Source organism: Somniosus microcephalus, chromosome 20 (genome assembly GCF_052327205.1).
Source record: "Somniosus microcephalus isolate GS21.2 chromosome 20, FLI_Smic_1.0, whole genome shotgun sequence".
Taxonomy (NCBI): domain Eukaryota; kingdom Metazoa; phylum Chordata; class Chondrichthyes; order Squaliformes; family Somniosidae; genus Somniosus; species Somniosus microcephalus.
Window position 1 is genome coordinate 78668047 of NC_141006.1, and position 16448 is coordinate 78684494.

General features: G+C 46.4%; 1 protein-coding gene across 5 annotated transcripts in view; it reads right to left on the reverse strand.

Annotated features, from left to right (window-relative positions):
* Positions 1 to 4962: 4962 nt before the first annotated feature.
* The window catches only part of pacrg (PARK2 co-regulated), a 394611-nt gene continuing 383125 nt past the window's right edge, over positions 4963 to 16448 (reverse strand). For 2 of the 5 annotated variants that reach the window (XM_085963066.1, XM_085963067.1), the window contains one exon: positions 4964 to 5537. In XM_085963066.1, the coding sequence (XP_085819192.1) occupies positions 5377 to 5537 (161 nt within the window). In that variant the 3' untranslated portion in view covers positions 4964 to 5376. Of the gene's footprint in view, positions 5538 to 16448 lie in introns of all 5 variants that reach the window. The other 3 variants (XM_085963069.1, XM_085963068.1, XM_085963070.1) reach the window with 3 other exon arrangements.

Genomic DNA, 16448 nt, shown 5'->3' on the forward strand with positions numbered 1-16448 from the left:
AATGTATTACAAGCCAAATGTATGTTGAATGTTTAAATGTCTTAACCTAAATGTACACTCTCGGGAGCCGCAAGCCTACATTTCGTTGTACTGCACTTGTGCACTAACAATGACAATAAAGTTGATTATTATTATTATTATTATTATCCATGCTCCACGAAAAGTACCCACCGAGCTGAAGACAAAGCTTGAAAGAGAGCTAAAGGAGATGGAAGAAAAGGGAGTGATCGTAAAGGTCACTGAACCCACAGACTGGGTAAACTCAACTGTGATACGAGAAAAGCTAAACGGGCGTCTCAGAATATGTTTGGACCCCAAAGATCTAAACCAGGCGATAAAGAGGGACCACTATCCCACCCCAACGCTAGAGGAGATTACGCGATCACTGGCAGGAGCCAAGGTTTTCTCAAAACTAGATGCCAGAAATGGATATTGGAACGTGAAGTTGGATGAGAAATCAACAACACTGGCAACATTCAACACACCATTTGGGCGTTACAAATTCCTGCGGCTACCATTCGGGTTAAAGGTCAGTCAAGATATCTTTCAACAGAAAGTAGACGAGACATACAGAGGCTGTGGAGGAGCTATAGGAATAGCTGACGATATTCAGATCTATGGAGCAGATGAAAGAGACCATGATATGCACCTACATGAGGCCATGGAGCGTACCAGGAAGGCTGGCACCAAGTTAAATGCCGATAAGTGAATAGTTAAAGTCAAGGAATGCCAATTCTTCGGTATGATTTACACACCAGAGGGAGTCAAGCCAAGTCCTGAGAAGATTGCGGCGATTGCTGAAATGAAACCACCCAAAGATAAGAAAGAGCTGAGGAGTTACCTCGGCTTGGTCCAATACATGAGTTCTTTCATCCCAAACATGTCGGAACATACAACAAATCTCAGAGAGCTAATGAAAGAAGACGCCGAATACCAGTGGTCTGAATCACATGAAAGGAATTTCAAACAACTTAAAGAATTGTTGTGCAAAGAAACAAGTCTGTCATATTATGACAGAAGAAAACCAGTCACTCTACAAGTAGACGCTTCTACCAGAGGACTAGGGGCAGCTCTTGTGCAGGAAGGAAAGCCAATAGCTTTCGCATCAAAGGCCTTGACGTCAGCCGAGACGAGATACGCCAACATAGAAAGAGAACTATTAGCAGTAGTGTATGGATGCGAGAAATTCCATACTACCTGTATGGAAGGCAGTTTACAATAGAGAGTGACCATCGTCCACTAGAACAGATCTATAAGAAGAATCTGTGCAAAGCACCTACAAGACTGCAAAGACTACTTCTAAGGCTCCAAAGCTACGACTTCACGCTTAAATATAAGCCAGGAAAGGAAATGGTGCTAGCAGATGCGTTGTCTCGATTGTCACCATATGAGAAACACGAGGTGGAGGGTCTAACAGTAAAAGTCCACCACCTAGTGAGTGTTACCCCTACAAAGCTCAGTCAAATCAGAGATGAGACTAGCAAAGATGAGGAATTGCAACTACTCACACAACAAGTGATACAGGGGTGGCCGGAGAGAATCCAGCAGGTACAGGCGACAATTCGTCAATACTGGACGATTAGAGATGATATCGCAATAGAAGACGGTATTCTCCTTGCTGGATCGAGGACCATCGTGCCAAAGACAATGCAGACAGAACTTCTCCATCTAATACATGAAGGTCACATGGGAATGGAGAAATGCAAGCTGAGAGCCAGATCAGCTGTATACTGGATAGGCATGTACAAAAATATCGAACAGATGTTTTCTGCATGTGGTATATGCCAGAAATACAGAAATGCACAACAGAAAGAGGAGATGATACCTAGTGAAATACCATCAAGACCATGGCACACTGTTGGGGCAGATCTCTTCATGTGCAATCAAGAATGGTATCTCATAGTGACAGATTACTATTCCAAGTTTCCTTTTGTGAGAAGGATGAAAGATCTGAGAGCCACAACTACCACCAGAATTGCAAAGAGCTTGTTTGCTGAACAAGGAATCCTGGAAAAGGTAATCTGTGACAATGGAACCCAGTTCACATCGAGTGAATTCAGAGCTCTGGCAGAAAAGTATGGGTTCAAAATAGTAACCTCATCCCCACATTTCCCAAGGGGACACGGGTTCATTGAAAGACAGATCCAGACTGTCAAGAGAACTCTCATCAAAAGCAGTGAGATGGGGGAAGACCAAGACCTTGCCCTCCTATCACTCAGATCAACACCACTGAAAGCAGACATGAAATCACCTGCGGAATTGCTGAATGGGAGGAAGTTTAAGACTACCCTACCAGCAAAAATACATCCTCCCCAGGACCAGGAGGACTTCAGACAGAAGCTGGCAGAAGCACAAGTCGTAGGGAGCAAACATTACGACAAACATGCAAAGATGCTACCAGAATTGCTGAATGGGCAATCAGTGCATGTGCAAGACCCGGTGTTGAAAACCTGGAATCCAGCCAAGGTCATTGGAAAAGCTGATACTCCAAGATCCTACTTCGTAGAGACTGAACCTGGTAACCAATACAGACGGAACAGACTCCACATCAGACCTTCACCTGAACTGGTTAAGCAGCAGACAACATCAGCAACATTGACAACACCAGCTACCACAAGCAGTACAATGCCAGAAACAAGCGCCACAAATCAAACAACCACGAGCATGCACACTCCAACTCCAAGTGCGACAGCAACAACAACAAGAAGAGCGGAACACACCAAAACACCGCAGAGAGGAGTGGTCACCACCAAATCCACAAGATGGAGGGACAATATCCAACCACCTGAGCGATATCGCGAATAAGAAAAGAAAAGTCACGATTCTTTGTATTTGATAATAGTTTAGATATAATATTTTTTAAATTAAATTAAATTTCATGTCTTAGTTTTTTTGAGAAAGAGGGATGCTACATCGTTATATTATTACATCGTTAAATGGAACTACTTTGGTTAGTGTATTTATATTGCTATGTGGCACACTGTGAAAGGCAGTGCGCAGTGCAAGGTCGGACATCTTGTATCACTCCGCACCATGCGGCAGCAACATCATAAAAGCAAGAATACAACTGAGTGAAAGTGGTAAACTAAATGAGTTAAAAGTGTCTGTATTACATAGTAATAAGAACACAAGGAGACACAACACTGACAACACTGGGCCGATAGGAGTGGAGCCAGGATGTGGGCCTGAGTGGGGAGCGGGAAGCGGAGTCAGGCTAGATGAGGCCCCAAAAAGGTCTTTTTATTTTTTGACTTTCCTTGTGGGGCAGGAGCTGGTGCATTTTAAATATCTGTGGGTGTGGGATTTTCATAGTCACTTTAATTCTGCTTACTGCAGTCTTGAGTTATCTGATTTGGAAAAGAATCCACATTCCTCGCGTGTTGTTGGAAATGGCATAGGGGTTCGGTCTGCCTTTTGTTCGAGTAGGTCATCTGGTACAAAGGCAAAATCCTGCGGGCGCTGCAAATCTGAACTATAAACAGAAAATGCTGGGAATACACAGCAGGTCAGACAGCATCTGTGGAGAGAGAAACAGAGTTAACGTTTCAGCTCGATGATCATCTGTTCTGATTGTTTATTCAGTTACTCCAGGCCCAAGGCAAGATGTTACAGGTCTGAATGCTTCAGACATCGATCATCATTCCTAATGACTGGGCGGTCAGAGTTAGCTTTGCTTGGCACAAAATTCAACCCCTCTTTTGATTGTTAATTAGCATTCCTGAAAGGCAGCTTTGAACTCAATTAACCCAGTGCTGCCGGCATGGGAGGTCCCACAAGGCATCTCTGCAGGTAGGGATTAATTGGCAGCTCCTTGCTGTGGCCGAGAAATATAGTTGGATGCCATAATAAAGGTATATAAATAGTTATTGTAACTTAATGCCCCGTCCGAATACTGCCTCATCTTTTGGTGCAGTCTGTTGGAGTGTCTCCACCATGGCCGTGTCTCTCATTCAGTTCCAAGTGAAGCCTCTTTGATGGTGTATGCATTATGCAAACTTTGGCTGGATTGTACTGTAAAACCTTTGCGAGCAGCCCAAGCAGCACAATGTCCCCTTAAGACCACCAAAGCTTTGATCAATAACGCCGCTTCCCGTCTTGTGTGTTTGATTGCGAGTGTGTTTTGCTGAGTTCTGCAGTGGAGCCTGGAAACATGTCGTCAAGCCGCAGCCCAAATCTCCCAAAAACCAGCCTTGCAGTTGCTCGTCATGTTCAAATATTGCAGCCAGAAGCGACTGGCCGAGGAAGCCAGCAAACGTGTAAAACTTCCTGTCTCTTTACCTGTTGCTCTAAAACTCTGGGTGACCACAGCCACCTCTTGAATACAAATAGACTCTGTTCTCTGGATGTTGCCCGTTAAAATTACCACCAGGTGATCGGCAAAAAAAAAACCTTCAGTGCAACAGGCAGATTCATTCTAATCATTAATCAGCTACTATCTGATACGTTGAGTAATTGTGTCCCTGGTGAGCTTCAATCTTTGGACACTGTTATTCCATTAGTGCCATCAGCAACATGCTGATCCTGTAGATTGTGTCTCTTGACTGCTACCTTCTCCTGAGAGTCCTGTGCCTCTGTGCCGGGACTACCTGTGTGTTCTGCCCCTTATCTGAAAGGAGTATGGCAGCCATGATAGAAACAAACGTCCACTTTTGTTGGGTTTGGTAATGAATTTATCCCATCAGTACCAGCTCTGAGGCCACGTGTGCGCGGCTGATTTAAGTGATTAGAAACCACCGCGTGGATTGTTTTAACTGGATGTTTGCCTTCAAGTCACAGAGCTTGCTTATTTTTTATGGGTGGGTGTTAAACCCGCTTCTGGCATTGTCCTGTGTGTCAACCTCCGCCCACAAGGAGCAACTGAATTGACGTGTGCATCATCAGACCACTGGAAACATCAGCAAGACCGAGAAAATCACCCTCCTAAACTTCGCATGAGAAAGCTGGGATGGGGGAATACCAATTCTCAAATGAATATTGAATGTTTTTATTGTACAAACAGTTCAATATTTGTAGACAATATTACTCTTTGTGTACATGGCCGTATTGTTCATAAATGCTCAACTAATTTATGCAGATTATTAAATTAAATAAAATAGTCGTTTATTGTCAAGTTAATATAAGGTTGGATATCGTCAAAGATAATGCAAAACATCATTTTAACATTAACAAAGAAAAGCAGTCTTAATCAAATTCCGACAGTTTTTAAACTTGTCTTTTGCTGCTGCTGATGTTCTGTTTCTGTACCTTCTACAAAAAGATTCTATTTTGAATAAAATTCTAATCCTCAGAAATATATGCGGCTGGTTCTGGAGTACAACAGTGTGAGTCTGCCCATGAATGATTTCAATTCTTCATTGTGTGCTCTTTTCCATTCGCTTAGTTTAGTATGCAGGACTCATACGTGGGGACCATGTACTTTATGTTGATGAATGCATCTTCCCCTCCGAAGCGCTCGAATACCTCCAGAGTTTCATTTATAAGGTCACCAATATTTTCTCGTTTCTGCTGACTGTAGTCGATACCATCGCCAGAATTTACTAGGGGGAAAAAATGGACCATCAGTTCACAGATCAACAGAACACATTGTATTTAATTATATTTCCTGCTGGAAAATACTCTGCACAGGGCTTTGGAGATGTCGAGAAGAATCTACATGAATAATTAATTGCACTTTAGTAAAACAAGGTTGGGGGTACAAAATTCTGTCTTGGGCCAGGGCACACATCCAGCCTAATTGTTGGGGTACAAAAGCAAAATACTGCGGATGCTGGAAATCTGAAATAAAAACAGAAAATGCTGGAACTACTCAGCAGGTCAGGCAGCATCTGTGGAGAGAGAGGCAGAGTTAACGTTTCAGGCCGATGACCCTTCGTCAGAACTGGAAAAAGTTAGAGAGGTAACAGGTTTTAAGCAAGTGTAGGGGCAGGGAAAGAGGGAGTGGAGGAAAGAACAAGAGGGCCGGTCTGTGCTAGGGTGGACGGCAGAAGTGGCTAAATGTTGCAAATGGCAGATACCTGTTACATCTCTAACTTTTTCCAGTTCTGACAAAGGGTCATCTAGAACATGGTTCCACCGCGATTCCGCACAGTGGAATGGAGGACATAAAATTCCATGGGGGGGAAAGGGGGATTTTCTCCCGGCATCACCTCCTACTTCAAGAGGTTGTGTTGGGGAGAGTTCCTGGGCTTCCCTGCAAAAGTTCTGCCCAGAACGCCCTCGGTAGGTTGCAGCAGAACTCACATCAGCTGAAGCCCGAGGAAAGACCTGAAAATTGATGACCTTTAATTTTAAAATTAGTAACTGCAAACCCGCCCACCCCCTTGGAGCTTTTGGAAGAGTTAACTGGCCTTTTGTTGATGGCCCTAGAAGAGCCTTAGAGTTCTCCAGGCCACTCACAGTTACTCCAGCGGATCAGGACAGGCGCCATTGATGTGCTCTTAAAGCTGAGATGTGCCCATCATAACAAGGCCAATGACTCTAGCCCCACAATTTGGAGATCACCAGACTTAGGCTGCACTTCCACCAGCGGAGTGCTTCATGACCATGTACTCCTGACTGGTGCTGGTCAACCCCCACTTATATTACTATGTAAAAGAGCCACTGCGGATGCGACAGTGCAGTGGTTATGTTACTGAACTTGTAATCCGGAGACCTGGACTAATAAATCCAGTAGAATGCAAGTTGGCATTTGAGAATTTGATCACAGTATTAAAAAATATTAAAAGCTGCTACAGTAAAAGTGAATCTGTCGGATTGTCATAAAAACCCAAAATGTATGGCCTATATGTGACTCCAGTCCCACACCAATGTGGCTGGCTCTTAACCATCCTCTGGCGTGGCCCTCTGACGTGGCCCAGCAAACCATTCAGTTGTACTTGTGGTTCAATGAGAAGGCACATCGCTAACTTCTCAGGGTAACGAGGGATGGGCAATCAATACCAGCCTTGTCAGCAATGCCCACATCCCAGGAATGAATTTAAATAATGAATGTATCACCTATCTGCCCTAAGGTCGATGTCTCCATCCCCACTAGAGTTTACTATTTTAATCAGCTTTTTCTCATCACTATAATTATTCTGATCCCTTCACCCACCCTACTCGTTTAAAACCTCACTGACCGCCCTACTTACCCTTTCTGCAAGGACAGCGGTAACAGTTCATTTAAAGTCAAGATCATTTTATCTGTAAAGCTTCCCCATGCCGCGGAGTTTGTCCTAATGTTCTATCATAGCCACGCTGCTGTTAACGAGATCTCTAATTCTGATGAGGAGCATCACGCCAGTTGTTGGGGTTGGAGCAGGTGGGGTTGGGGTAAGGAACATTCTCACAAACAGTGTGCTATTGTTTGTCACAGCACAATGGTCCATGTATCTTTATTTTAAAACGTTGTTCATTGTCTAACATCCACAACATTGCACAAACGAGACAAAATATTCATTACCCATGCAGCGTGACAAAACTTATGCACAGTGTTTGTCAAAAATATGATAATTGCTTTTCATTTTCACAAACCTAATGCCACTTGCACCCAATCTGCCTATTAATGACAGCTTTTGTGGATTTAGTTTCCATTTCTTTAGCAGTATTTCTACCCTGTTAATTTTTATTACATCCTTTTGGCATCATAAATCTAGCATCAAACTGGACATAATAGTAAGTGGAATTCAGTGTATGTACTGTAGCTGTAAACTTATTCCCCTCAAACAAATTCATATTGTAGCTACAACAAAATCCATATTTCAATTACAGCAGGGACAGGGATTCAAAGCTTCAAAAATTAACAGTAATAAAAGTATTATTAATTCATTTTAGTAAAGGGCAATACTGTAAACCAAATACAACATCAGCATCATATTTTCTCTTAATATTGACTTGAGCAGAGTCGATTGTTAGCTTGTTTGTTTCTGTGTGCGGACATGAAACATGACTGAACTCCACACTGTAAAACAAATGATCCCAGCTGTACCTTTTACACACTGACCTATGTTTGATTACAAGTGTGAAACTGCAATTCCCCTGAAACATAATAAGATTCCTTAATGTACACGGTATCTTTGGAAACCAGTCAAACTTCATTCCATTCATCAGAGGCAAAACCAATGCGTTAACCTTCAAGTTCTCTAGGACCAAACTAATTACCAGAGACCTGGTCTACCCGATCGTGAAATAGGTAAATCCCTCTGTTAAAACCAACAATTTAAGGTAAAGAAACATTTGTGGTTTTGTTTCTGTTTTGATTTTATGCATGTTTTACATTAATGTTTGTCTGTTCTAAATCTGGCCACCCTCATTCAATTTGGCAGCAGCTGCAACAATGCATGTAAACGCATCTTATTTTAATCATCACATACAGGATATAAACATGAGGCTAAAACCCAGAAGCAGCACAAGAAACAGATGTTGGGTGTTTACCACAATACAAATATAACTTCTCCTCATTCATTGAATGCACAACGAAGAAAGAAGCAAGGTCTACATTATTGGGTATTTTTCTTTCAATATTTCCTTATCTAAGGAAGGATATACTTGCCTTGGAGGCAATGCAAACGAAGGTTCACCAGATTGATCCCTGGGATGACAGGGTTGTCCTATGAGGAGAGATTGTGTAGAATGGGCCGATACTCTCTGGAGTTTAGAAGAATGAGAGGTGATCTCATTGAAACATACAAGATTCTGAGGGGGATTGACAGGCTAGATGCTGAGAGGTTGTTTCCCCCTGGCTGGAGAGTCTAGAACTAGGGGGCATAGTCTCAGGATAAGGGGTCGGCTATTTAAGATTGAGATGAGGAAGAATTTCGTCACTCACAGGGTTGTGAATCTTTGGAATTCTCTGCCCCAGAGAGCTGTGGATGCTGAGTCTTTGAGTATATTCAAGGCTGAGATCGATAGATTTTTGGACTCTCGGGGAATCAAGGGGTGTGGAGATCGGGTGGGAAAATGGAGTTGAGGTCGATGATCAGCCATGATCATATTGAATGGCGGAGCAGGCTCGAGGGGCCGTATGGCGGAGCAGGCTCGAGGGGCCGTATGGCGGAGCAGGCTCGAGGGGCCGTATGGCGGAGCAGGCTCGAGGGGCCGTGTGGCGGAGCAGGCTCGAGGGGCCGTGTGGCGGAGCAGGCTCGAGGGGCCGTGTGGCGGAGCAGGCTCGAGGGGCCGTGTGGCGGAGCAGGCTCGAGGGGCCGTCTGGCGGAGCAGGCTCGAGGGGCCGTGTGGCGGAGCAGGCTCGAAATGGCGTGTGGCGGAGCAGGCTCGAGGGGCCGTGTGGCGGAGCAGGCTCGAGGGGCCGTGTGGCGGAGCAGGCTCGAGGGGCCGTGTGGCGGAGCAGGCTCGAGGGCCCGTGTGGCGGAGCAGGCTCGAGGGGCCGTGTGGCGGAGCAGGCTCGAGGGGCCGTGTGGCGGAGCAGGCTCGAGGGGCCGTGTGGTGGAGCAGGCTCGAGGGGCTGTGTGGTGGAGCAGGCTCGAGGGGCCGTATGGCGGAGCAGGCTTGAGGGGCCGTGTGGCCAACTCCTGCTCCTAATTGTTATGTTCTTATGTTCCCCCTTCTCTCCTGAAGGCACTGACACTTGCTGGAATGCAGTTCCATGAGTGCCATTGGGAGCCCTCAATATCTTGCCCCAGTGGCCAATCTTTATGCGTGAACCTAGAGAGTGAGTATTGGCAGACTACTTACAATGGAGAACATCGCAGCAAAGTCCAATCCTACTCTCACCCAGCACACACCTGCTCCAAAAAATAGTCACTGGCAACAATCGGGAGAGTAAATCCGAGATGGATCTTTCACTCTTTAGCCGATTGTGCCTGAAATGCTAACCCAGCCGAGATGAGCTATCTCAACACACGTCAGGAATCAAATTCAAGATGTTCTGGTCTGTACGGCCTAATGCTAGATCAAGTGGTGCCTCTATCCAGCAGGTCAGCTGGGAATGGCCAACAGTACTCTGATCATTTTAAGATGGTGGATGTACTTCGTGATATTCCATAAAGAAATGGAGTGCCGATGGCACAAATGATTTAAACTATCAGCCCAGAGATTGCAGCGTGACACGTTACACCAGTGCTAGTTGAGCGACAGGGAGCAGGAATGTCAGGATTATGGCACAGTGCTGGATTACTGCATGTTTCCCAACAGTAACACAATTACTGGAGGGCACAAATGGATAGCGAGCACATCAATTAAGGAGCCAGATTGGACACTTAAGGAGAACTTGTGTCGGATTATTGCATCACTGGTGTAATGTGTTAACCTTGTCAAGTCAGAACAGCCATTAAGGGACAGATTGCATGGAGGATGCTACAGTCTTCATTTAATGGAAAGTAGATTAATTTTTTTCCCACTTTATATGTTTCTGACCACTACATTCACGACCTCATGCGCTGCTCCACCAGCACTGAACATGGCAGAACGGGACCAGCAAGAGTAGGGTTAGCAACTCTGATTGGCCGTATTCCTGAAGGTTTGATCACATGGCATCTGATCATGTGACACTTGGCCATGTGACATTCAATCCCATCAGCACTGTAACTTTGCCGAAGTGTGGCAAGCTACATTACTGTCAGCGGGTCAACCAGCCACAGGGAAATCCCAGCATGAAATGAGCGGCCAATTGTCTGAAACTGAAGCTGGGCAGTGCCTCGCGTGCCTGGGACCCCGCCAGGACGATGTGAGGTAGGAGTTGAGAGTTAGGGCTGCGGAGGCGGAAACGCGAATACAAAAGTACGTTTCTCCCGGGTCGACAGCAGCAGCGCCCGGGAGACTGATCGGCAATTCTGGAGACACCAATCCAGGAGGGTTGGCAATGCCGAGTAAGAACAGGAAACTTTCACTAACACCTAGTTAAGCCCCGAATAAGACAGGAACAGCAATTTCTAAGTTTAAAAAATTACCTTTACCTGGGGGTGACCTTATTTTCTAAACCGAATCCAGGGCGACGCTGGGTGGGAGCACAGCAAAGCAGCCGGTTGCGCAGCGCAGCGAGGCAAACATTTTGGTTATTTTGATGCAAACTGAATCTGTAAAATGCAGCGGCAGAATAATGTGGCCGCTGTTTGCAGCATCTGCCGACCGCCATCACTGGCCCCTCCCCCTCCTCACAGCCCGACACTCACCCACACCATCCGAGGCTGCGGAGCGTGCTCTGATCCTGCTCCAGGGACTTCCACACAGCCCGGCTCCAGCCGCCGCTCATTATTCCGGTTACCAGCAGCTCCTGTTACTTGTCTGGCTCCGGGGCCGATTTCTCTTCAATCGGATTTCATAGGAATATCCGGGGATTCGGTGGGGAGAGAGGAGGGGCAGGTGATGGGGGTGGGGATGGGGGTTAGGGTTTTGGGGGGATGGAGCATGTGTACTGCGGCCACAGAGCGCAATCTCTGCATAAATTAAAATCCCTCAGTGAATCTGTTATGTCCGTGTATCTTAATGTTGTGTCTTTCAATAATCAGACAACAGACTGCAGGGAACGATTCAACAGGTGTTTACTGAATGAGGGTTACTCTAGAACTAATTGTACAGATCACTACTCAGGGTTTATATACAGGTGTGGTCACTGCCAGTACTACAGTATACAGGAGCTCTAAAAAGTAGTTCTCTCCCTTAAGGTATATATAGATTACATACATTACAATTCCTCCCCTTTTAGATTAACGGTACCATAATACTCATTTAACAATTAACATTTATAATATACAATGTTATATGAAAATAGTCCATTCATATATTCAGTCTCTGAGGAGGCTTCCTGATTCTTTCTGGATAACGCCTTTCCCGAGTGTCTCGCTCTTGGTGCGGAGGCGATTCTAGCACCCTGTCGTCAGTTGATTCATCAGCTTCCAATGCTATTGTTTCTGAGGTAGATGCGACCTGTACGTCGGGTTCCTCACCAGGTACGTATGGCCGAGACATGGGGTTGACTCGTTCCTGTGAATCTAGGATCTGGTCAGCATGGCATCTCACAATGTTCTCCCCAACATCCACTGTGTACATTAGTGGCCCCTGCCATGTGCATATCGTTCCTGGTTGCCATTTCTCTGTTCGGTAGTCGCGGGCCAAGACTGGTTGCCCTACATTGAAGCTCCTTGTCGGCTTCTCATTGATGTGGAATGGTGGAAATGGAATGGCGGCGCGCACAGACGCAGCGGCTTTGCTTCTCCGAGGACGGTGCTATTTACGTTTAATGTTAATGTTATTTGTACTGGACTCATGGGAGCTTGCAAGATCACATTTCGTTGTGCATTGTACAATGACAATAAAGTTGAATTATTATTATTATTATTATTATGTGCTGGAATTGCTTACTCTCAACATCTCTTCGTACATTTGGTCTGAGCAAATCCAGACGAGATCTCAACCTTCGGTTAAAGAACATCATGGCCGGGGCCTGGTTGGTGACTGCATGTGTCGCATTTCTGTAGGCTAACAGGAAATTGTCCAAAGATGTGCGGGTTAGGTTGATTGGCCATGATAAAAATTGGCCCTTAGTGTTAGGGGGGATTGAATATGTGGGGTTACGGGGTTGCGGGGGTGGGGCTTGGGTGGGATGGCTGTCGGTGTAGGGACCGGGTGCTAGGGTTTGGATGATCAGCCATGATCTCGTTGAATGGCGGAGAAGGCTCGAAGGGCCGAATGGCCTGCTCCTGCTCCTAGTTTCTATGTTTCTATGTTTCTATGTATGTTATGCTGCAGTGGAATGTCGTCATCGCACATGGCCTTTACTGCTTTTTTAAAGGTTTGTACGAACCTCTCAGCCAATCCATTTGTGGCTGGATGATACGGGGCAGATGTGTAATGCCTTACCCCATTCCTTTTCATAAATCTTCAAAACTCTTCGGACACAAACTGTGGTCCGTTATCAGAGCAAATCTGCTCTGGCAAGCCGTTCCTGGCAAAAATGGTCCGTAGGACTGCAATAGTTTTCTCCGTGGTGGTGGAGGACATTTTGATCACCTCAGGCCATTTCGAGTGCGCATCCACGGCTATTAAAAACATTGAGTCCATGAATGGACCAGCAAAATCAATATGCACCCGTTGCCATGGAGATGAGGGCCACTCCCATGGGTGTAGAGGGGCATGTGGTGGTGCATTTTGGACCATCTGGAATCCTGAGCAGCTCTTTGTCAGGTCCTCAATTTGCTGATCGATCCCTGGCCACCACATATAAGCCCTAGCAAGGCTTTTCATTTTCACCCCTCCCAGATGACCTTCGTGAAGCTCATTGAGCACTCTCTCCCTTAACTTGGGTGGAATTACCACTCGGGATCCACACATCACTGTCCCCTGGCATACTGACAGCTGTTCTCTTCTGGATGAGAATGCTGGCAACAGTGAGTCGCCATGTGCTGGCCATCCCTTCACCGTCAAATCATATACCCGAGACAGTGTCGGGTCATTTCGGGTCTCCTTCTCTATACCAGCGTTAGTTACTGGCAAGCATTCAATTATAGTCGAATGAAATATTTCGACAGGATCCACTGCTGGTGCTTCCTCCGCAGTAGGCAGTGGCAGGCGTGCTAGCCCATCAGCGCTTCCATGCTGTTTCGTGCCCTTATACTCGATTTCATATTGGTGCGCCCCTAGAAAAAGGGACCATCTTTGTAGCCGTTGCGCAGTCATCACCGGAATGCCCTTCTTTGGATTAAAGATGGAGACAAGTGGTTGGTGGTCAGTCAGCAAGGTGAACTTCTGTCCGTGCAGATAGTGATTGAACTTTTTCACTCCCCACACTAGGCTGAGGGCCTCCCTGTCAAAATAGGCGTAGTTACGCTCGGCTGAGGTTAGTGACCGAGACGCAAAGGCTACTGGCCCCTCCGAGCCGTCCGGGAATTTGTGCGACAGCACCGCTCCAATGCCATAGGGTGATGCATCACACGCCAACCGAATTGGTAGTGCTGGGTTGAAATGAGCCAACACCTCTTTTGATGTGATCAATGCTTTGCTCTTCTGGAAAGCTCGTTTACATTTGTCACTCCACTTCCATGGCACCCCCGTTTGCAGTAGGGTGTTCAGTGGATGTAGTACGGTAGACAAATTTGGCAAGAACTTATGGTAGTAGTTCACCAGCCCGAGGAACGACCTCAGTTGTGACACATTTTCCGGTGCTGGAGCCTTGACTACTGCCTCAATCTTTGCAGGGGACTTATGTAACCCCTCTTCATCAATAACGTGGCCACAATACGAGATCTGCTTCTGGAAAAACTCGCATTTGTGGCGATTAGCTCGGAGCCCATATTCCTTCAATCTAGGGAGCACCTGCTCCAGGTTGGCGAGGTGATCACTGTCATTTTCTCCCGTGACCAGGATGTCGTCCAAATAACACTGGGTCCCTGGAATCCCTTGCAGGACTTGTTCCATTGCCCTTTGCCAAATAGCCGGAGCTGATGCTACCCCGAACACCAGCCGGTTGTATTGGTAGAGACCTTTATGAGTGTTGATCGTGAGGTACTGTTTCGAGGCTTCTTCTACCTCCATTTGCAGGTACGCCTGGGCCAGATCAATCTTAGTGAAGCGTTTCCCTCCAGATAGCGAGGCGAAAATATCTTCAATCCGCGGAAGCGGATATTGTACAGTGTGAAGGACTGGGTTCACTGTCACCTTAAAGTCCCCACAGATGCGAACCTTCTTTGGTTCCCCAGGCGTATTACTCAATGACCTCTTCATTACAGGAATGATGGGTGTAGCCCACTCGCTCCAGTCCACTTTGGACAGTACTCCTGAAAGTTCAAAACGTTCCAGCTCTGCTTCGATGGCTGGGCGGATCGCATAAGGTACCGGTCTGGCCTTAAAAAACTTTGGGCTTGCATTTTCCTCTATTTTGATCATTGCTGTTATGTCTTTTAGTGTTCCGAGTCCCTGCTGGAACACTTCTTGTGCGTCAGTTAGCATTTTTGACAGTCGTCCAGGTGTGACGTCGTCATCCTTTTTGGCATCTACAGTCAGTGCTTGTATGGAATGCCAATCTAGCTGTATCTTCCGGATCCATTCACGTCCTAGTAGTGGTGGTCCTTCATCTGGCAATACATATAGGTCCATTTTTGGTGTTTCCTTGCCGTTATATATAACGTTAACCCTTATTTTTCCTTTGGGGTAGACTTTTTGCCCCGTGTACGTCTTCAAGACAATCTCTGTATCTCTCAAGGGTATATGTGAGAATAGCCGCTTGTAGTCCCTTCGGTTTATGACTGTTAGGGCTGATCCTGTGTCCAATTCCATTTTCACTTGGACTCCTGCTATCTTGAGCGTGACCCAGATAGTTTGGTGATCCTCCGTTTTGATCACATTATGTAGTTTCAGACAACCCAGCTCCTTGCTTCCGGAGTCTGTATCACTCTTCTGTTCGTCTGAACTACTCTCCGTCACCTTATGTACCTTCTTGTACTTCTCCTGTGGAGATTTCTTGCTGCTGGTTTTCTTTCCCGACCTGCAGACTCTTGCTATGTGTCCTACTTTTCCACACTGTCTGCACACTTTGTCCTTGAACCAGCAATCATTATGGTCGTGTGTTGTTCTGCCGCAGCGGTAGCACTTCACTGTTCCGTATGACATTTCATTTGTGCCATATTCTTGCGGTCTCCGTTGTATCTCTGCAGCGCCCCGTGCGGCTGCTTCATGTGATACTGCAATGCTGAAAGCCTTGTCCAGCGTAAGATCCTTTTCTGATAGAAGCCGTTTCTGAGTTCCTTCACTTTGAAGCCCACACACAAACTTGTCCCTTAAAGTATCTGCTAGTCCCGTTCCAAACTGGCAGTGTTTCGATAGCTTGCGCAGTTCCGTTAAATACTCAGTATTACTTTCATCTTTATGCTGGTTCCTTTTGTGAATCTTAAATCTTTCTGCTATCTGCAGCGGTGTGGGGTTTAAGTGGTCCTGTAGGATTGACACTATGTTTTTAAAATCCTTTTCTACTGGCTTCTCTGGGGTTACTAGGTTTCGTAGTAAGCCATACGTTTTTGCACCCATTGAATTCAACAATACCAGCGCTTTCTTGTCATCTGGCACTTCATTCGCCTTGCAGTCTACTTCTATGCGTTCGACATATGTCGTCCAATCTTTGACTTCATTGTCGAACGCTGTGATACTGCCACTCTTCGGCATTTTTGGGTGTGGTTGGATTGGCTTAAAATGGCATCTCCCGCGCTTTCCTTTCCTCCCCGCTGCAGCTTAAAATGGCGTCTCCCGCGCTTTCCTTTCTTCCCCGCTGCGGCTTAAAATGGCATCTCCCGCGCTGCTGCCAATGCCGCTCTCGGCGGTCCTCGTGGCAAATGGCGACACCCTGTGGGTTTCATGCGCTGCTCCTACGCTGCTGCCAACGCCGCTCTCTGCGGTCCTCGTGGCAATGGCCGCGCCTCGCGTTTTCCTGCGCGCCTCTCTCCCCCGTTGATGCTGCTCGGCCCTTGACCACCGGCTGCGCTCTGCTCTCTCTCGTCTCTCTCCCCCGTTGACGCCGCTCGGTCCTG